The sequence below is a fragment of the Triticum dicoccoides genome, chromosome 5A, assembly GCF_002162155.2.
Source record: "Triticum dicoccoides isolate Atlit2015 ecotype Zavitan chromosome 5A, WEW_v2.0, whole genome shotgun sequence".
NCBI classification, from domain to species: Eukaryota; Viridiplantae; Streptophyta; class Magnoliopsida; order Poales; family Poaceae; genus Triticum; species Triticum dicoccoides.
The window spans coordinates 693075663-693098667 of record NC_041388.1 but is presented as its reverse complement, the minus strand read 5'-3'; the positions used below and the strand labels follow the sequence as shown (position 1 = coordinate 693098667).

Below are 23005 nucleotides of genomic sequence, written 5' to 3'. Positions count from 1 at the left end.
TTTACGTTTATTAGAGAAGGTTCTTTACTTTTTATAGGAAAACACAAAATGTTGCGATGTAGAGTCTAGGTGGTGGACCTCCTTGATCCACTTGGTGGATGAGGGCGACTCCGGTCCTGGCACCCATAGTGCCAGTGATCCAAAAATCATAGGGCCTGGATATAGCTCTAGCAGACGTATGCGGATTGCGCATCGTGCTTGGTCGTCTCGAGCATGGAGATAGGCGAGTTGTAGACCAAGAGCTGGTACAGAGATAGGCGAGTTGTAGACAAGAGCTGGTGGGCAGCAAGAAACGCATGCACACCAAAGAACAAATCTGAGTCACATGCCTACTTCTATTGGTTTCTACAAAGAGCGGCTAGCTTAGATCTTAGACCAGTCGGTCACTGTCGAGGTCGCCAAGGTGATCTTACAGCACCGCCATGGAGATTTCTCATGATTTTATGTAGGCAAGCCGCAAGCGGTGGTGGTGATTGGCTGGGTGGTGTCGCTGCCTTGGGAAAAGACGAAGTGATGGTAAAAGTAAGCAGGATCCGATGATTCTTCCGTGGGGATAGCCAAAGTCAAGATGTCGACTACAGACTCGTCGCAGACTTGCAGTGAACCTGGATGCGGCGAGCCTGATTTGTGGATCGATGGCGGGTCTTGACTTTGTTAGACTGGGATTGGATGGTTGCGGAGGGTGGTGTGCTTGGTTGGGTTCCCATGGAAGAATGTGGCCTCCTCGTGGATCTGGTCATGCCCATCCTAGAGAACATTGTGTCCCTAGCTCCCTTGAGGAGCAAGGACAGTGCAAGCGGCAGCAGGGGGTAGGGGTAGATGTGGGGAGGGATGTCGGCGGCTGCTCGAGGTCATCATGATGAAACCCTTGACGTCCCATCTTTATCAATGGAAGTGGAAGAGCACGAAGTCGAGATTGGATAGGAGTTTGAGTTCTTTTTGGCACCGATCGGTTCCTCACTTTAGAGATGTATTTTTTTTTGCGTGCGAGCAAACAGTGGGTTGATTCTAAAAGGGATAGACACTTTTCAACAGAAGTGCATGACGGACCAAAAATATGACCTCATTTTATTCATTTGATAGATATCGTATTATTCGTTGTTGTTCGTTCGGTGAAATTTCCTAATATTTGATTGTTGTGTTTCTAATTAGAGCACCTCATAATCACCCAATATGAGGGGATGATAAATGAAAGATACTGATTGTTGTGTTTCTAATTAGAGCACCCCATAATCACTAGTAAAAGAATAAAAAAGTAAGCAGCAGAGCAGGAGCGGGATGACGGCCGGCGGAGAAAGAAAGCTCGGCGACGGCGGCGCACCTACATGCACACCTTCTCCATAGTCTATCTAGTGTTCCGTTGTTTTCCTCCATAGTCTATCTTCTCCCATGGCGCCCCCCTTCCCCCACCTTCCCCTGCTGTGTCCTGTTCTTCCTCCTCTCCGTCGCCTCTCCAACGGCCATGGCACCTCTCTCCCCGCCCCCCCTAATGCCAATCGGGAAGGAAACTGTACTAGGCCTACCGGCCTGCTTTCCCTCTTCTCCGGCGTCTCCTTCGGCTCCGCTTCTCCAGATCTCCAGATCAACCAAGAGGACCAAGTCCTCTTCGCTAGCTACTAAGGTCTTAGGTCCCTGCTTATTTGATTATCTACCACCTGTACTTTCTGCTGCTTCTTTTGGAAGCGAACTGGTCTCTGGTTGAATGAATGTTACCGATGCATTCGGTACAACTCCTCTGTGGTTCGTGATGCTGTTAGATGATTTCTGTTTCTATCAGGCCAAATTGCTTTTGCTGTAAAATGAATTATTATATGCATTAACTTGTCCGTGTTGCCAGCCACTTCATGGAGGATGCAATTTCCTGAATCTTTCGAACTGTTTACAAGCCACTAGTAAATGTGTACGTGCAATGCATATTAATTACACGTAAATATTAGGCAGAATATTATTTGCGTATTAATTATGTGATTAGCATTGGCATTAATATTTGGTATGATATTAACTGCACACTAAACGTGTTGAATGCTCATTATTGGAGCAGTCTGAGTCGTTGGATTGACCTGATTTGACGGCCGGGATTTGTTGGATCTGCCCCTTTGAGTCTTTTTATATTGGTATATATATAGATGTAATATGCTGACAACTGCTATTGCTTTGTTGCTATTGCACAACACCAGGATTTTTACCTTTTTACATTTACATTATCTGACATATTTTCCAAAGAAATGGCTGCGATAACAAACAAATGCCAACTGAAACGGTAGTTGGTGTTAGGAATTAATTAATTAGGTTAATTAACTATTAATCACTGCTATGTCGGTGCCACTTTTGACAACTGCCTCCTTTTGTAACCGCCTTGTAAACTGGGTATAAATACCTCAATCTTCAATCGGAACTGCTTCGCAGACGACAAATATGTGCACGACCACTGCACGATAAGCATCTAGCGGCCTGCTGTCTGCTGTTGCCATGCAATGGACGGAGCTGATTGCATTGTCGTGCACACATCGTCCGCCACTATCGTGTGTATAGCACTGCTCATCTTCAATCAATAGAATAACTGTTCATCTATTATTCTCTCTGCTCTCTCTTTTCATCTTTACACGTTGTCAGCACCTTGCCCTAACAGAGCGATTAGGCCAGACCTCCTCGACGCCTCGCGCGATTCCCAGCGCTGCCGGCCTTATCTCGCGCGGCGGACTGCAGCATTGAGTCTTGGCGCGGATGGCGACATTAGTCACGGCGGCGCCAACGTCTGCCCCTGTACTCGCGATGTCGACTCCATCCAGCGCGCACGGCTTCAGCACAGGAGAATTTCAGTCGCTGCCGATTCGATCAACCGCAACCCTTCCATGGCAGGAATCAATAGACATGCTTCTGCAAGAGAGGAAAACTGGATCAGGAGATTCTTCTATTTGTTTTTGTCTTCTTGCAATCAATCAAGGATCTAATAACAAGTATTGTTTTTGCAAATTGCTTCATCCGGCGTATGCTCGTGGTGAGATGGATTGATCGCTACTCAAACAGAAAGAGGAAGGAATTCTCAATCAAGAAGAAAAGAAGAATCAGAATCAAGAACAAGGCTAGAAGATGAGGAACAAGCTCCAACAAACTTGTTCTTCGCATTTTTCTCTCTCTTCATCGTCCACTATGACGATCTCGTCGCCCATCGCAACTATCAGCAACAAAACATCCAGAGAAAACAGAGAAAAGAAGGGAAGAAGCCCCAGCGAGCGTACCTCGACGTTTGGCGAGGACGGCGTCCTCCACCTCTCCGAAGCAGCATCCGATGCGGCGCTCCTCCCTCAGGCGGAGCACGACCACGGCGCGGCGCGCAGCCCTCCCTCGGACGCGGCTCCCAAGCCGATGGCACAGGTGGCAATCGGCCGGAGCGCGCGCTGTAGCACGCCCCACTCCCTGCAGCGCGATGGAGATGGCCCCCGGCCGGTACAGGACGGGAGCAAACGCGATGTGTCGCGGCAACGCGGCGGTGATCATCGACCGGCACGCGGCAACCCGGGCGGAGGCAGCCCACGGGGCGCAAGACGCAACCCAACCATCAGTCGGAACGCACTGCACGCGGCATCATCGGTAACCATGGCCAGAACACACGTACAGGAAGGAATCAATTGATTCCAATCCATTCCACGCAGGCGAGAACATATCCTGTACTCCCGATGATGTAGTACTCCGGCTGCACCGTGTGCTGCACAACTGTCCGATTGAAAATCTAGGTACAGGATATAATGCGGAGTACTCAGCTTGTCAAATTTGCAGAAAGCCCCCCATATAGATACAGAATCACCAACGTTTAATACATTATCTTCAAAAGTTGTGCCACCCAGTTTGGAACAGAATGAACAGAGACATCATGTGCCTCTATAGCTTGTTGTCTTATGATGATGCATTCATCCAACACGTATAAATACGACAACAGCCCCATGGTACAGAGAGAATCATGACTTTCCAAGATGGAAAACATATGTATAAATACAACATGAACCTCATTCAGCAAGTTTATTTGAGAAGGTACAGCTAGTTCTAAGAAAATAAAGAGATAGGAAGTCCATGAACCAAGATTTGGTTTCATAAATCCTGCACCAAAGATGGAAAGACCAGAACATCAGGTGTGTTAAACACCTTTCTGAACTCAGAAGGCAACACATCAACAACTATCTCGACATTTCGTAGCTCATAGTAGGACAGTTTGAATGCTTTGTGAACGACATTCATGACAATACACATTAGTCTCATGCACATAACTAGAGTTGCAGCCAGCAGTTACAAGAAATGTATAGAAGATTAGTAGGTACACATATATTGCGACAGATTCAACATGGTGTACTTGAACTAGGTCCATATATCACATTAACAAACACATCTTTCATCCATTATTTAACGCAAAGTAAAGGTTGTCCGCTCCCTTTGGTGGGTTGTGCTGCAAAATATTAAACAAGTAAAAGTCAAAGGTTTGCAAACATACTAAACATGTTTTAACCAATGAGGAGCAAAATATAAATACCCCTGTCATGTTTGCCTCGTTAAGTAGAACAATATGTTGATGTTGAACCTTCTTGGATGCTACTTGCTCTGCAAACAAGGAAATCAGATTATGAAAACATGACAGAAGATATACTACTTAGATTATGGTTTATTGACCTTTTTCCTTTTGTTAATGGCCTCCTCTGAACCCCTCTTCAATCTCTTGCCACTGCCCTTTGTATTTGCAATATCAGGGGGATGAATATTGATGATGCTTGGGAATGTCGTTCCAATAAAGGATTCAAACTCTTGAACTTTACTTTGTTCGTCAAGTGGCGCCGTCTGCCTCAAGTGTGCAAGAGCATCAGCAACAACTTTGTTTAAGTATTCCATCTTGTCCTCACAATGTTTAGCTTCATGCAATGCCAAGCTGAACCGCGAGCATGTTTGTGAGTACAATTTCTTGATGATAGGTGAAAGAGAAGTAGATGACCCTTCCATCTCATGTCCATTGGCATCATAGCAAAGATGTCGTGCAGCCATTTTAGTCCACCTATGCAGCACATATTGGCTAGGAATTTCATTACACCCATCATTCTTTAAGACAACAATGATGTGAGAGCAAAGGATGCCCAATGATTCAAACATTCGACAGGTACATTGTGCAGCCTTTGTATTAGTGTTGAAGCAGACAGTTCTTATCCTTCCACTAAGGTCACCAATGCTCGTGGTTCGGACATCACCAACCTGCTCAATGGTTTTGACATGACGACGATCCCTAGCAGCCACCACCTCACGTTGGAAAGCAACAAAAATATTGTGAGTATACACTTCTCTGGCATGAGCCTCAATTCCCCAGCAAGTCTCGAGTACTGGCAAGGTATGAAGTGCACAATTATCCTCTTGCAACTCCTTTTGTCGTTGCTCTTCCAAAACGGTTTCAAATCTTACCCAAAACTCAATCAAGGTAAGCTTCCGGTTAGTGAAGTGTCGAAAAATGCATTCTCACTCTCAGATCTAGATGTTGTACGTAATATTCCACCAATGGAGAACTCCATAAAGTATGCTGGAATCCATGATTCCCGTAAACCATACTTCTCTTTCAACCATTCATTATCCTCTAGGCCAAACTCAGAAATTATTGAGGACCACCGTGATTCGAACTCATCTAGAGTCTCTGATCCCCAGACACATGCCATGAATCGTGGTTTAAAATCTTCATTGTCTCTCAAGATGGGTCCAACCTTTTCAGGGAGTTCATCAGAATATGCCACATACAGAGTTGATGCTTTGTGTTCGAAAATATAGATTCTATTCCTCTTCTCATGCTTTGATCCTCATCGGTTATGATTAGCTTTGGTGCAACCCCACACATTGCTTTCAAGAAAGTCTGAAATAACCATTTGTATGATGCAATCTTCTCGTTTGACAAGAATGCAGCACCGAATGTAACACGAGATTTGTGATGGTTAACTCCAGTAAAAGGGGCAAATACCAGGTCATACTTGTTAAACCGATATGTAGAATCGAAGGATACAACGTCACCAAATAATGAATAGTTCTTTCTACATATACTATCAGCCCAGAAAATATTTGTCAGTTTATTGTTTTCATCTACCTGGTAATCAAAATAGAATGCTGGATTGGCCTTTTTTTTATTTTCCATTATATCTACTATAAGTTGCCCATCTGCTCCCTTAATCGCTGCCTTGAAATCACGCTGACAGTTTTGTAAGTCACGTTTTGTGCAACTGATGTTTTCTGGCCCACCCTTCTCTATGCTAAGCAAGCGAAAAGTTTTTGAAGTGCCAAGCAATGCCTTACTGCATGTAAATAATTTGTTTCTCAAATCACTAGTTACCTCTCTATTTGACCTGATGAGATGCCTCTTACTTGGTGAGACAAGTTGGTGCGTGTGCGATTGAACAAACTGGACGACCTCGTACTTGTTGTCATCTTGCCTCTTCAATCCCATCATAGCCTCGCAACCGCATCTGCTTATCTTGATATTTCTTTTAGCCTTTTTTCTCCCCACTTCTTGAGTAACTTGACCTGGATCCACTGATTCTCTTCCTCCAACCTTGTCTTGCGCAAACAAACTTCTTCCAGATTATTACACCACCCTCTCCTTTGTGTTGTGTCCATATGCGTACAGAGAAGCCAACCTCATGAGCATACATTCTATAGAATGCCAAACCTGCCTCCCAGCTATCAAATCGCATTCCAATTGAGGGTTGTAGGATGTCATCACACTCTGGCTCGTAAGTTGACCCCTGCGTAAGTTAACACAATGGATTAGCTCCAGAACTGAAACCCATGAAACTAGTAAATGAAATCACTAAGTAATAAACTTACACACGCGGGTAGGCTACTGGTTCTTTTCGGTGTGTTGTAACGATCTTCATCATTTATGCCAAATCTCGTTTGGACCTATCAATGTTGTTTGAATTTAAGTCAAGTGTGACACGCACAGATGAAACATGAGTAATATGACCAAGAAATACCATGGAAAAATTGTTGGCATCATCTTCAAGTCCCATCGCTGTAGTTGACCCGACACTTGGAGCAATACTAGTCATTGACTCCATCATTCCCTGCTCGACGCAGCAAAAAGTGTAAGATATTACATGCAGGTGCCCCTAATTAGCTTGTCAATGAGGTCTAAAAAGTAAGTAGCGATGAAAGAAAATGTCTAATGCAACATTTAGATGTACTAAAGAAAAAGAGAGAAAACGGTGCTAATGAAGAACATTCCTGAGTACACCAGCATATATTTCCCCGCACGAGTTCTTTGTCCACTTGCATGGACCCAACGACCGTACGCCACTAAAACCATCTCATGTGCTGCTTAATTTGCTCCTTCTAGTTAATTAAGTGCAGATTCATTGCTTATATGCCGGTTACTAACTCCATCCTAACTGGAATGGTGGTCGGTCCTTGAGAGAGAGATAGTAGCAGAGGATGAAATGAAATTAACTGTTGTATGATTGCTTGCATCCACTGATTTCAGAACAAACAAACATAAATGTTCAAGCAGTAGCTTATATTTTTCGGACTATTCAGTCTTCAACCACACATAGGATTAGGATGGACATGAAGAAAATGAAAGGAATCTGAACCAAAACTTGCAGAAATATGGATTATGCTGCATCTAACTTGTCTTTTCTTATTGTTTCCTTTCCTTCTAATGAAAACTATCTTGCTTATCCATACTGCATTTTCTCTCTTGGTTGTGTCAGCATGATTGATTCTACAATATAACCAACGATTCAACCACATCCAGATGATCTGACTAGATGTGTATGGACTTGCTACTATTAACCTCCATTAATTTGTACAAGTTCTACGTGCTTCATCCACAGCACACACAAAACTAAATGTTCTAAGTTGCTGACATTTTTCTGTACGTAAATTGCTGACATTTTTACTTCGAACTCAGTTAAAATTACTTCAAACTCATTTCAGGCCATAAGTTGCCGACATTTTTTCTATTTATAATTTCTCGAATATGTAGTCTAAGCAAAATATAGCAAGTTATTTCAGTGATATATTGCCTGCGCCCTGATACAGAGAGAGATCACCACATTTTACTCAAATAAGATTAGCTACATCTAACACAATCAACATAAAGGGTTGATGGATTAGAACCAAAATACACGTATAAGAATGCAGGTCTGTAACATCTAAAAGGATACCTGAAGGCTGGAGTTCTCTTCTCTGGCGACGACGGATCTAGCCGCCGGCGGATGGCGGAGGTAGGCGCCGGGTGTGGTGGGGGGTGGCGCGGAGGTGGAGAATGGAGGCACGGGGATGGGGCGGCTGTCCGTTGTACGTCGGACCACTGCGAGGTCGCAGGGCAGCCGCCGGTGAGGTCGCAGTACAGCACACAGCCAGGTCCGCCGCCGGAGCCCTGGATCCTATCTGTTCGTGTTCGCTCAGCTTGGGGTAGCATAGGTTGGATAAACTTACGCCTATTCTGTTCTTAGCTGGGGTGTTTTTTGCAAAAACTTAAGGCTGAGGCGTTCTGGTCCCATCCCGTCCCTTCATTCCGTACCTAACGTTTGGGATGTGCAGGGTGCAGCCGGAGCATGGAATCCCTCGGAGCACAGGATATTTTCCCCCACGCAGGCACAGGAAGGAAAGAAATTGACTCCTATCCACACACGCACGGGATGTGGATTTGGGGAAACCTTATCCTTACGCAGTTTTGCGTTTCCCTCCTTTCTGTATTTATTATTAATCGAAAGGCCCTGCGCTTCTTGTTAATCCCTCAGGCTTAACATTTCTTTTTGCAGATTTCTGTCAAATGTGTGTTCAAGCATAAAAGTTTTTATGCCTGTACATAAACCTATGGTCAGGTCATTGTCAGTAGTGTAATATATACCCTCAGGTTCTTCTGCATTACATTTTGATCTTATGAATGAATATTCTAGACCTATTTTCTAGAACATTATTAGTGCAACAACTGTGTCACAAAATGTCTTGCACATCTTGACAAGAAAAGAGAAGTATCATGAAATGTCATACTCAACATGACTAGTATAAAATTTATTTGTGAATCACAAGGTATTGATGGCATCTACTGCATGGTTTGCAGATTATCCATCATTACTGTGAGGTCTACATCTTGTGATTTCATAAGATGACTACCTTCAACGTGCTCTTCGAAATATTAAATGTGACTACCCAAAAAAAATATTTGTGAATCACAAGGTATTGATGGCATCTACTGCAAAATTTTCTAGATTATCCATTACTACTGTGAGGTCTACATCATGTCATCATGACATATGACTACCTTCAAAGTGATTTTCCAAAATATAGCATAACATAAGGTAATAGAGATATGAACATCTACTGACAAAAGTCGGACTATGTTTTTCTATTACTGCAAGATCTACACCGCATCTGGTGATTTATCTTCAAAGTGTTATCCTATATAAATTGAGGTCTACACATATGAGTGTATAGCATCAGCTATCTAAAAGAAAATGCTCCTCTGAAGCAATTGTTGTTGTTCGCTAAAATTATTTACTCCTACTCCAAGAAGTAAATTAAATAATGCGTGATCATTTCATGTAACACATGACTATTCTATTGATAGCTAAATATGCACATATGCATTTTATATGTCACCAACTTCACTTAGTTCTCAAACTAAGTATATAATGGATAAATATTTATTCAAAAACCTCAAGTCTATCGCAGCTAACAACTCTGTTACTTATTCAACTTCAAGTTGAGATCCCTTGATCAAATTTTCCCTATATACAGATTCAGTTGAAAAGCCCTTAATGCACTTTACCTCCTCTTAAGATGGTACTACCATTTTTATGATCAAGAAACATGAATTTTCTTAAAATCATCAGATTCACCCAATAGATGATATACCATAATTTAAAATTCTTGTTAGTACCGAGAATACTATGCAAGTTAGTGGTCACAAAATCGAACCATGAGGGATTCGAAGTAAAGTGGAGGCTAATAGACAACTAAAGACAAAATTATCTCTTAATAGGAATCGGTCATTTTAAGATGATCAAAAGACAACCCTCAAGTTTGTCAAATGTGTGGTTATATAAATATTGTATCTATGATTACCAAACCCTCAAACATATGGTCAAAACACACCACAAATTTATTAAAAGGCCAATAAGTTCAATGGGATAAATTTGAAAATTTGCAAATAATAACCAAATTCTGGAAAAGGATTGTTCTCGGAATCTTCATCAGAAGGAGGACCAAAATCTAGTGCAGAAAATGGAGGATGAACTCATTTGCATTCAGTAATATCGGAGACCTCAGGTAATCTCCTAATTATCCCAACATATTATTAGCCTATACTTGTAGTACTACATGTAGTAAAATGTCCAATATCATATCCCTTGGATACAATATTCTATAAATTTGAATGTATGTTTGAATTCATACTCAATATTGCTACGTACACAATGATTTTCTAAGCATCAATAAATTAAATATTAGGCTTGATAGCCTTAGCCATCCTGGTTTGGGGATGATTAGAAAATTGTTGACAATTCGGTTGGTCACAACTTAACAAGTTGCAAAATATTTCCCATATCATCAGATTATATGTGCACCACATGTGCCATAGGGGAAATTTGTTTTAAGGAGCTCTCACCTTAAAATTCTAAATGAGCCACTTATTCTTTCTTGAACACATTCAAAAATATGTGTGGAACGTTAATCCATTATCTGGGGTGATTTAGACACTTCATGGTACTCATATACACATTCATAAAATGATTTTAAGTGTCTCTTATCACACACAACCATGCATGATCTTACTAAATAAATTGCTCAACTTATCAAAGTAAGAGTAAATTCTCCTGAAAACAGGATCTATAAACCCATTTGAATGAACAATGTTGTTGAACTCATTCAATGAACATTTTTTTGCATTAAGTATTTTCTGTGCATACCCAGAATGGTTTAGCTAAATTTCTTATCAAAGAGAGTTAAATGAATTACATGACCACTTTTAAAGAATTGTAAACTTACCAGCCTCTTGCTGGACACATACGACCTTACACACCGTAAGTATGATCTAAATCATACCGATTGCATGTCATACTACTTTCCCCTTGTAGTTACTACGTGGAAATCAACAAAGTATTTCCCATCTGCGATAATTTGGTTACATACCGATATCACCACTCCAGCGTACATCAATGGGCACTCACAAAAATTAGGGATCTATGTGAGGAATAACAATTTAATCGTCAATCAAAATTATTTATAGCCCGTATGCTGATTGCATCAGCAATAAGGATATTTTTCGACATTATGGGGAGATAAGTACCACAAAGAATGCCGAGAAATAAATTAGAAATGTTATTGACATTCAATCCTTATATCCACGTATTCAAAGAATCTGAACTAGAAGTTTAGAGAATCATATATTTGCAACACATTGCAAATCTGCCACATACATTTACTGATGACAAGGTGTTACTAAATTCTATATTCATGCAGTAAAGTGTCAGAAGAGTGGAGGTACCTGATAAACCACTCTTCTGCCCAAATGAGAGCAAGAGGGGGAGAAAATCTGACAATACGAGATATAACTTCTCATATGCTTCCGCCGAAACAGAGGAAATCACATCCTCAACTAGTAAATGTAATTCAACATCAAGTTGAAAGACACCTCACTGGATGCTCATCATCCAATGCCCGGCATAAATGTGCACAAATGTTTTGGTGTCGGGACATCGAAACACCTTGACTCCATTTGTTGTAGGAAATCACAAGGAGCTAAAAAGGAGTAAATATTTAATCCACAAACTTCAATGATTCCATCAGAATCATATAAACTAAAGACTACATTTGTCGACATATATTTCTTCTCAAATTGCTAAAACCTTTTGGGCCCAGAACCAAAATCCATGGTAGAGTGCCTCTTGCACTCATATTGGTTCACATAAAAGGAAGCAAGTAATGAAGAATAGCACTCGCTCTGCAAACGAGTGGTATTTACTGCAGTAATACCTACTCCTCATAAGTATCTTCCACATGAAATACTAAAAACTTCTCATTCATAGACAAAGTCAATGAGGTGGTGAGAAAGCGAGGCTTGTAGCAAAAGGGTTCCCGCAGAGACCCGACATCGATTATGATGTAACATACCCTCTTGGTATGAGTGGAATTATGTTTCGATACTAAATATCGTTGGCAATAAAAAAAATATTATCCATGCAGTTGATGGATGAAGTGGCTACATAATCATATGAGTCGCTCATTTCGGATATCTCTATTGAAGTCCCTGAAGGGCTAAAACTTCCGAATCCGAACACAAATCGCAACAAGTTTTGTGTAAAACTTCATAAGTCACTCTATGACTTGAAATAGTTGGAAATCATATGGTACTACCGACTAAATGAGTTCTTTCTTCAAAAGGATTACTCAAAGAATGATGATTGCTTGTGTGTTAATAAGGGAATCCCAAAATTTGATTTCCTTATATCACTTAGTGTATATCAATGACTTCATCATCAATGCCTATACAAGACCTAAACATACACAAAATCATCTCAAGGCGGAAAATTTGGATTAAGCCAAATTTAGCTTAAGTTTACAACTTAAGCAATCTCTCAAGAATACATATCAGTCTACATATATCCAAAACATATATGAGAAGTTCAATGTGGATATATCACACCAACAAAACGTATATGGTCGATATGAGGAATATTGAGTTATATCCCAAGTTCAGAATAAATCTTGGACAATTCCATCAGGAAAACCAAGATTGGACCATGATATGATATATGATATTGGCTCTTTACTTGATCCCAACAAAGCCATATCAATGACTGAATTTGATGGAATAGCCTTCTTATGGAAGTCATATAAATAGAATTTAATGGCTACTTCCATTTACCATTCTAACATAATTACTTTATCTAGAGGCATTGTAAATATGGTTGGCTTAGCAGAATGATTAACCACACGCAAAACCATGTGGTTGAGATTCATCAGAGTAACATAACTTGATTTATCAAGATGCTACCACTTGTATTACTCAATACATACATGTTATATGAAGAGCAATATCACAAAGCACATTGCTCGAGATCACTTATCCTCATAAATTATAGAAAAGTGATGAAACTTTTTGCAAACAAAATATTGGAAAAACCGACATACTATTCATAATGTCATGATCATGTCAATGTAATTGATATGAGACATCCTCCAAATTTGCAAAGTTCAAGGGCAGTAATCTCCCAAAGTATAACCTCTTAACAAACATCAGATTACATATATTGTACTCTTTTTCCCTTCATGAGTTTTTTCTAATGATTTCTCATAAAAGGTTTTTAATGAGACAATATAGATACAAGTGTTCATATATGTCATATCATTTTCTCCTTATATTTTTCCCATTGGGTTTTAAAGGAGTTTTCGATGGCATATATAATCGCACTCTTTTCCCTTATGAGTTTTCTCTCAAAGTTTCTCATAACGGTTTTTAATGAGGCATGTCATACTTTCTATTTTCCCTGTCGGGTTTTTTAAAGAAAGTACTCAAGACATATTAATTGTTCTCTAAGCTCATCGATGATTTTTCTCCTTCTTCAAGGGTTTTTCTCATATGAGTTATCAAGAGACAATAATCATTATATGTTGCATCATTTTCTCCTTATTATTTTTTCCATCGGGTTTAAAGGAGTTTTAGCAACATATCTGCACTATTCTCCTCATATTTTTCCCACAGGGTTTTTGGAGGAGACTTCCAAGATGAAGATAATGAACGTTCAAGGCAAATACATACTAGGAGGAGTCTATCAAGATGATGTATATTCACAAAGACAAGCATTGATTAGGGGGAGTGTTAGGAATTAATTAATTAGGTTAATTAACTATTAATCACTGCTATGTCGGTGCCACTTTTGGCAACTGCCTCTTTTTGTAACCGCCTTGTAAACTGGGTATAAATACCCCAATCTTCAATCAATAGAATAACTGTTCGTCTATTATTCTCTCTGCTCTCTCTTTTCATCTTTACAGTTGGTAACATCCTCTTAGCTAGGTAAGGTCCTTTGGTCCTAGAGAGTGGAGATGGCGCGCTCCTGCCAGCTGGACCAACAACCGGGCGCCGCGTTTCCTACTGTATTTAATACGGCCGTATATATACCAAGCAAGGGAGTACGACTAAAACGGACGTGCGGAGACGGACCCGTGCATGATAACGTGTGCATATCGGTACAGGATATTGCTGTACCATTGGTACAGATGAGATGGAATTGTACGTGACGGACGTTCTTATCCTATCTGTTCCCCTCCCCACCTTGCTCGCCGCCGCACAAATCGACACCATAGCCACCGCAAACCATGCGCCATATCCGGCCACCGCAGTGCAGCTGCGTGCCGTCGCCTTCGTACAACATCTCCCGCCCGACGACCATTGCCTCCGCCGCGCGGCAAGAAGCCACACAGTTCCCGCGGCGGCCTCGCGGGGAGGAGCACGACAGGCCCTGGCGGCGGCCTCGTGTGCGGGGCAGGGCACCACGCCAGGGAGAGCGGTCTCGCCCTCCACGGGATCCCGATGCGGGGTGGAGTCGCGGTGGAGGTGCTGCTCGTGGGGGGAACGATGGCCTGCCTCGCGCGATTGCGGTGGTGAGGATGTGGGATGGCTGCGGCGGGCGGCTATGGAAGCTGCCGAGTCGCGGCACCAGAGGCGGAGGGAGCGGCTAGTGATGGGGGCGAGGGCTGGGTGCTCTCCTCGTCTCACGCGGTCGCCGAGGGAAGCCGGCGGCTACTTCTGTTTCCGTTGGCAGCCGCTCCCGCTTCTCATCTGAGTGGATCCTGCTCCCGCTCGCCCCTGGTCAACCTCCTGCATCGGTGCGCCCCTGTCGCCTCCGTCGACTCCACCCGTGGGTTGAGGAGATGGCCGAATCGGCCGCCGTGGCGTGCAAGCGCGGCCTGCTACTGCACAACCACCAGCGCCAGTGGAGGAGCTGCGGCGGGGAGGTGTTCATCTACTCCTTTTTGTCACTGGAATAAGGTGCACCTGTAATTGCGTCTGATGATTTTGCTAGGAGTTAATCTACCTGCTGGATGATGACTACGACCTGCTAGATGATGAGTACTATGAGCTTTTTGAACACAGTTTGCCAAGATGCTTGTGTATGAAACAGTCCCTAAAAATTGCCATGCTACACTAAAATCAGAGTAGCACACACTTTTGACGTGATTTAGTTACTAAATTTGCCATGTGAGTAGTACAGAATTTTAGGATTTTGGTCTATACATGGAAATTTCTAATCATGATGTTTAGCAAAACATGGCAATTTCTTAGATTATTTACAAATTATCACAGCATGGCTTAGTTCATTCACCAAACTAGAGAAAATGTACATAAAACATGGCAAGTTATGAAAGTTTTTAAATCATGGCAAACTTGCCATCATTTGAATAGTTTTCCACCATTTTCTTGAAATTTGGATTATTTTTTTATCTCTTTCAACATGGCAAACTTATTTCATGGACCAGGGCAACATTAAATGACCAAGTTTAATCCATGTACCATGACAACTAACATATACTCTTACCATGCCAATTTAAGATGTGTTTTTGCCATGGCAAATTAAGATGTGTTTTTACGGTGTGTAAAATTTTGAAAGTTTCTAAAAACCAGGCAATCTTTGTTTTTTTATTAACATATAAATTCTTTGTTTTTTTAATTCTTGTAGGCAATGACGTTTTTGGGCTTCCCCCATTTTTGGGCTGGTCCGCCGGAGGGGAAGAGCCAGATCGTTGTCCCTGCTAGCGACAAGTTTATCTGACGTGGGATGGTTCGGGCTAGAGGGGTACTTCTATCGAACGAGTTCGTTCGTTCCAGCGACTCTCCCAGCACGAACGACTCGTTCGGGCTGGGGTGTCCCCAGGCCGATCGTTTGGCAGTTATCGATGTCCAAGATCATGGCTATGGAGATTAGGATCACCAGAGACGAGGAATTGGAGTTCTTATCGGATCTAGTTGACAGGTATGCCTTGCAAGCCGCAATAACTGTTTTTCCTGCCATCCCAAATGAGTACTTCAGTGTGTTTTCGCTCTGCTTGTCAATTTGAAATAGATTTCCCCTGCCGGATCTGGCCGGCGGCGAGCTGCCGGTAGAGCACGGCAGAAGCTAGGCTATAATATGTGGACCTGTGGACTCAAGCATTGGCGAAGCAGGAGATGCCATGGCAGTAGTGGAAACAGATTTGAACAACACTTGTCAGGGGGTTGCCCTGTCGGCGCCGGCGTCCGAGCAATCTACAGGGAAGGACGACCCTGAAGCCCCTGGCTGGACGCGAAGGTAAAGATCCACTGCATTGTGTTCCTCGCAGTTAATATCATTTTAATCTGCTTGGAGAACCTCGTCCTTGCCTGGCCTGCCGCCTGCTAGCGTTATATATGTTAATCACATGAACTGAAAAACCAGTTAAGGCATGGTTCTGAAAAAATATAATGTGGAAAATGCAGAATCCGTGTTGGGCGTGTGCCTGATGAATGGCCCCCATGTGCTGCCAGGATGAGTGCATTGGAGCTAACAATACGAAGCTATGCAGAGAAAAAAAACTGAAACTGTGATAGTTCCTGCTATGGGAGCCAGTTTCGATACGCTGGGGAAGCTTACGACTACTACAATCTATATTCATGGGAGGTTGGGTTCGGAGTGAGATACGGCAAGAGCCATCTAAATGTTGAGAGAACAAAATGCATGCAGGAGATAGTTTGCACACACAAAATGCATGCAGGATACGGTAAAAGAAATTGTTCCAGCAATTGCACCCGCAAGCGGGAACGTTAGTGATGCAGAAGGCAGTGCTATCGGGGATTTCATAGGACTGAAACCACCTGAGCGGAAAAGGAAAGCCGCGCGACCAACAAATAGCAGAGATAAGCCTCCGTATGATGACCGGGGTGCAAAAAGCAAAAGGATGAAGCAACGCACAGCTGCTGAAGATGTCGATAGGTGTGGCACGAGCAAACGCACTCGCTTCTGCAGCATATGCCGAGAACCTGGTCACAAGAGCACAACTTGTCCGCGACGAGGTCTTCCACCGAAGGAAAGGAACGAGGCTAAATGCTCTATATGTGGTGTCGGTGGCCACAGGAAAAACACCTGCAACAAGCCAAAGGTTGTTCTATATGTTGCTGGGACAACTAACGTGGACGCGAATGCACTCACCAGTCTGATTTGAGATCGTCTGTTCAATCTGTGTAATAAACCTGTTCTTGGGGGCTCCGCAGCCGATAATTGATAAATCTGTGTAATAACATGTTGCGTCGATCTTTGTGTGCCATCTCTTGTGTTTGCACCTCATTATGTAATGACCTGTTGAATTTGAGATGTGTTTTCAGTTTCATATTTTATTTTTCACGTCATATATTGATGCCCATTGCACATTATCACTGATCCCTCCGCTGAACCCTACAATCATTAAATTCCGAACGCAACTGATTATGCCAGGTGGCATCACAAGAGCTGCTGTGTCTGTTGAGCGGGAATCCCTCGTCCTTTGAATTTCAAATAGCATGAGCGCGCTGGGCTCAGCACCAACGGACCTTTATTTAAGAGCGAGGCGTTGCATCTCTTGCCGAGCGCGAACGAGAGGTACAGAACCGAGCGCGAACGGCACTTTGCCAAATCGTCGTCAAAACCTCTTCCGACGTCGGCACCAACGTCCTCCACAACGCCGTCTTGTGCCCGCCGTATACGCATTAACTGACCCCAACTGCCACCTGCAATACGTCTGCCAGTCTCGCATCTCCGCCTGATGGACGCCCGACGATAGCGAGAGCGCGCGAGCTCGTCCGCGCCTGATGATTTCCGTTTGGTCCTACCGCTTCCTTGTGTTTTTCTGTACACATGGACAGTATATACTACTTTGTTAACAAACAGCCTGACTGACTGCTGATTTCCTTGGAGCCACAAATTCGTTCATGTTGTTAGCGTACTGGATTGAGGATGTGATTCCTCGAACCTTTGGGGTTTTTGAGAACCCATGTAGCATGCTGACAAGTACCGTCTCTGCAGTGCTATTGCACAAAGCTAACTTCACATTTTTCTGATATGGTGCAAATCATATGGCTCCGATAATAAACAAATGCTTCCTAACTGAAGCGGCTTGTATTATTGCAGGGTCATATCTTGCATGCTGTAATTGCTTCTGCTTTGGTAATATATGGTTCAGGCCGGCGTAAGCCCGCCGTTGACGCGTCAAAAAAAAAAAATCGCTCCAGATCAAATATCTCGAGCCGAGACTCCTCATTTGCTCCATGCTCGCCTATTTGCTTACAAGAAAACAGGGGGTACGCATCTCTACTGCTGCATCTCTTATCGACGCTCGCTCTCGAGGCCGTATCTGTGAGCAGGATATGCCAAACCTCAACACAGAAACCAAGCACCCCTGAAAAATTCTATCTTTATGTATGTATCGAAGAGAGAGCCTTGATGATGGCTTTAGGTTGTACTGTACTACCTTTTTTTTTGCAAATAAAAAACTAATGTACTGTACTACCTGTATGACAAGGATGTGCTCTGACAACAAGTCAAAACACACTTGCTTTGGTTATATGAACATGATATCTCTGCAATGCAATTTAATTTAATTAGCTTCTGTGTTGACTTGTGTGAGGGTTCGAGGTAGGCAGGTAGCCATGACGGCTTAAATCCTACCAAATTGTGTTTACATTTTCAGCTTTCATTTCCTTTTCTGTAATATAAACTAATAAAATTGGATCGTTTCCTTTGAAAAAAAAACTTCTGAAACTCTACAATTTCAGCTCTACTGGTTTACCTGGAGCATGAACTAATAATGTTGCCTGCATGTGTACACTTTTGAGAATGGAAAAACAATAACACTGCTTCCTTTCTGAAACTTTCTAGAACTTGCTCTAGAGCTATTATTGCAGAACACCATGGTTCTGCATTTATTTCATACAGTTGTAAAGCAACATAGCTCCTATGAGAGCAATCACTAACTGAAACGGTACATTTTTTTTTTTGGTCATGCAGGATCCGCAGGAACATGAGATTCCGGATGGCCGTGGAGAGTGCTCTGGTGGTGCTGTTCAATCGCAGTGCCACCAGCTGCGCTGGCCTGCGGTGGCTGCTCGTCATGCCTTCCCAGCTGCAGAAGCCGGTGCTGCTGTTCCAAGAGGCCGGCGAGCCACCATGGCTAACATGGGCTTTGAAAGCAAGCAACGCAGACTCGCTATGGAAAGTAAAATATAAAATTAGAAGAGTATCAGTTACCTGGAGCAACATAGCCTATGGAACCTCTAATTCCAGTTGAGCTATTTAAAGCTGGCATCCCCTCGCTTGTATTTTCTTGAAGGATCCTTGATATGCCAAAGTCTCCAACTCGGGCGCTCATGTCTTCGGCAAGAAGAATGTTGCTTGGCTTAAGATCACAATGGATTACCAATGGTTGGCAGTAGTTGTGCAGATATTCTATTGCATCCACAATATCAACAGCAATATCAAGCCTTTGGGCAAGGCTGAGTGTGTTGTTTATAGTGGGATCTTGCGATTTTGGATGAAGCCAACCATCCAAGTTACCATTGGGCATGAACTCAAAAACCAATGCCTTGAACTCTTGACCTTGGTGGTTGACGCTCGAACAAGAAGTAATGATTTTAATGAGACAACGGTGTCGTATCCTTCTCATCGCCTCACATTCAGCCTCAAAACTCTTGGAATATCTAGAATGACCAATATTAAACACCTTGACAGCCAATGTTCTTTCTTCAGTGTCCAAAACACACTTATAAACCGCACCATAACTTCCTCTCCCAAGCAAGCTGACTTCCGAAAATCCGTTAGTTCCTCTCAATAATGCATGATAGGGGATTCTCATGTAATGGTCATCAGCAATTGAATTTTGTGCTAGTGTCTTCTGGCTTGGTTTGAGCTTCTTGCAAAGTATCCAAATAAGAATAGCTGAAAGTGAGAACAAAAACGCTCCAGCTGTCGCTAGAGAAATTACAAGAGACTTTGGCATGTTTTTTTTGTTCTTGCTTATGGAGCATGGGGCCAAATGAAGTTGAGGTGTACCACCACACAAATTGATATTCCCAGCAACCGCTAAGTAAGTGATGTTTCTGAAAACACCTTCATCTGGCACCTCGCCTTGCAAATTATTGAAGGATACATCCAGTTTGGATAATGATGTCAAATTCTGTAGAACTACTGGGATTGATCCTGACAGGTTGTTGTGTGCTAGGTACAGCTCTTGCAGGTTTCCAATACTACCAAGGGCTTCAGGAATATTACCAGAGAACTTTTTCATGGTCAGGTTCAGTTTACTGAGCCCCTTTATATTCTTCAGTGACTGTGGTATGCTTCCTTCAAAGGAATTATTGTCTAATAACAGACATTCCAACACTACGCGATTCTGAATACCGTCAGGTATCTTGCCAAACAGCTGGTTTCCTGATAGAATCAGTCGGTTAAGGTTTGCCAAACTACCAACTTCATTAGGAAGGGGTCCAGAAAGGGAATTGTATGACAAGTCCAAAAACGAAGAGAGACTGGGTAATTTGAAGATCTCTCTGGGTATTGAACCGTTAAGTCTGTAATTCATTGACAAATCAAGTTCAAAAAGATTTTTCAACTTCCCCAGGCTTGCTGGAATTGGCCCCTCCAAGTTGCCATTGTTTGCAATAAGCCCATTCAACTGTGAAAGGTTTCCTAGCGACGGCGGTATGGAGCCAGACAAGCTATTGTTGTACAAGCCTAGCTGGATCAAGCTCTTGAGCTTGCCAATGCTCTCTGGAATAACTCCGGATATGGAAGTATTTGCTAACACAAGTCTTGTGAGACCAACCAGATTGCCTATGTACGCAGGAATAACCCCGGAGATCAATTGTCAGTTAAACTTAAGTCCCGGAGAGTCGTTGATAGGTTGACAATTGAACCTGGTAGTTGTCCACCTAAAGGATTGACGCTGAGTTCTAATATCTGCAGTCGGCTGCAGTTTGCCAGAGAGGTGATGAATTCCCATCCCTTGTTGTCATTTGCTTCGAGCCGATTGTCAGCCAAGTTCAGATATTGGAGAACTCCCAGTCTCCCCAATGTGGGAGGCACATACCCACTAAATCTATTTTTCCAGAGAAAAATTCTTGTGAGATCAGACATATTGGATATTGATGAGGGGAGGGGCCCACTGAAGTGATTGGAAGATAAGCTTAGAGCTTTCATCTTGGGGAACTTGCTTCCAATATCATCCGGAATGGTTCCATATAACATATTTAGAGCTACATCAAGTACTTCCAATGATGACCAGTTGTAGAGAGAAAGTGGGAGCATACCAGAGAGGAGGTTGCCGTAGAGACTGAAATATTGCATGTTCTGGATGCTTTCGAGGCCCGGTGGGATCGAGCCCACGAGCTGGTTACTGGTGAGATCGAGGATTTGTAGATGGGATAGATTGGCCCTGTGAAGCTGTTGTTACTCAGCGAGAACTCTGTCAAGGATGTCAGCTTCTCACCGAGCTCAGCCGGGATGCGCCCGCCAATCTTGTTGTTGTCCAGTACCATTTCGTTCATGCTGACGCATGAGCTCAGGTTCACTGGGAAGGTGCCGGAGAATGCATTGTCGTCCAAGTAGAGCCCCTGTAGGCGGCGGAGGCGGCCGAGGCTTGCCGGAATGCCCCCATGGAGCGAGTTGAAGCTCAGGTCGAGCGTCCGCAGGAACGTGAGGTTCCCGATGGCCGGGGAGAGTGCCCCGGCGAGCCCAGTGCCGTTCAATAGCAACGCCACCACCCACGCCGGCCTCCGACGGCTGCACGTCACACCTTCCCAGCTGCAGAAGCCGGCGCTCCTATTCCAGGAGGCCAGCAAGCCACCATGGTTGATCTGTGCTTTGAAAGCTAGCAGCGCGGCCTCGTCGCTAGCGGTTGCCATGGCAACCATCAGGACGGCTAGCAAGGAGCATAGCAAACACATGCCCCCCATTGCCATGCCCTCTTGGTTTGGTCTACTTTGGTTGGCAAGTAGCATTAGCCTGCTCTACATAATATGCTTTTGGCCTTTCTCTTGGTTTGGTTTGCAAGTAGTGTGCTAATATTCCCAGCAATAATGTAGACTTTGTTCTCTTTTGACCACTTTGGAATGACTAGGCCTCAATCATTTCAGTGGCTGGACTGAATTTCTTGAATTTTTCTGATTTTTTTTTGAAATTTTTTTTGAATTTTTTTTATTTTCAAATTTCTGATTTATTTTAACCTCTAATCTCTAATCACCCCTCTCATCACTGCTCAATTTAATCTTTAATCACCCCTCATCATTCTAAATCATCTAACTTCCCGGACGGTCACCCATCCTCCCACTCCCCCAGCCTGAGCACGCTTAACTTCCAGGTTCTATTCTCTCTCGTTTCCAAGTCTGCACTCGTTGTTTTCCTGACAATAGTAAGATGTTAATCCTATTAACCCTCATGATTTTAGCTTGAGCATGAAGTCACACATTTCACTGTTTGAGTTTGGAACTATTGTTCTAAAAAACAATAATTATTTAGTTACACTAATATTTCTTGAATAAGTAGTTTGACCATTGTTTGACCACTGTTTGACCAGCTTTGACCAAAATTCAAAAAAACTAAAATAATTATTTAATAACACTAACATTCTTGAATAATTATTTAGTAACACTAATACTTCTTGAATAAGTAGTTTGACCATAGTTTGACCAGATTTAATGAAAATTTAAAAAAAACTGAAATTTGAGCATAACTTTTTTTCCTTTTGGAATTTGAGAATTCTACAAATTTGCAAACAGGCCGTAGGCGGTCTCCATCGGATGTAACTTTTCGAGTAGATGATTTTTCATATAAAAAACTTTTTAATCCGAGCTCGTATGCAAAAGTTATGCCCATTTTACAAATTCCAGAGAGATTTTGTAAATAAAGTCGAAATTCATATTTGTAAATTTCCCAACAACTAGACCACATATCACATGGGAAACTTATTTTATTTTATTTTTTTGATATTTCCATCATTTTCTTTT

The 23005-nt window shown here is 42.7% G+C and overlaps 1 protein-coding gene, 2 long non-coding RNA genes and 1 pseudogene across 5 annotated transcripts; 1 reads left to right on the top strand and 3 right to left on the bottom strand.

The window, feature by feature from the left end:
- Positions 1-2543: 2543 nt before the first annotated feature.
- On the bottom strand, positions 2544-3540 carry LOC119304228. The gene is made up of 2 exons (XM_037581401.1): positions 3240-3540; positions 2544-2877 (listed from the first exon to the last, which is right to left on the bottom strand). The coding sequence occupies exons 1-2, from the start codon at positions 3496-3498 to the stop codon at positions 2801-2803; spliced, it is 336 nt and encodes a 111-aa protein (XP_037437298.1). The 5' UTR covers positions 3499-3540; the 3' UTR covers positions 2544-2800.
- A 625-nt stretch (positions 3541-4165) lies between these two features.
- Positions 4166-8397, bottom strand: LOC119304231. Of its 2 annotated transcripts, XR_005148176.1 has the most exons (7): positions 8178-8397; positions 6987-7076; positions 6838-6912; positions 6344-6755; positions 4660-5899; positions 4523-4590; positions 4166-4438 (listed from the first exon to the last, which is right to left on the bottom strand). It is a non-coding gene; the product is annotated as an uncharacterized LOC119304231 (long non-coding RNA). The 2 variants fall into 2 exon arrangements; XR_005148175.1 differs by having other exon boundaries at positions 4660-6755.
- A 5822-nt stretch (positions 8398-14219) lies between these two features.
- LOC119304230 lies at positions 14220-17361 on the top strand. Of its 2 annotated transcripts, none has more exons than XR_005148174.1 (4): positions 14220-14976; positions 15699-15992; positions 16083-16307; positions 16475-17361. It is a non-coding gene; the product is annotated as an uncharacterized LOC119304230 (long non-coding RNA). The 2 variants fall into 2 exon arrangements; XR_005148173.1 differs by having other exon boundaries at positions 14226-15010.
- Positions 17362-19010: 1649 nt separating this feature from the next.
- Positions 19011-21961, bottom strand: LOC119304224 (annotated as a pseudogene).
- Between the last annotated feature and the right edge of the window lie 1044 nt (positions 21962-23005).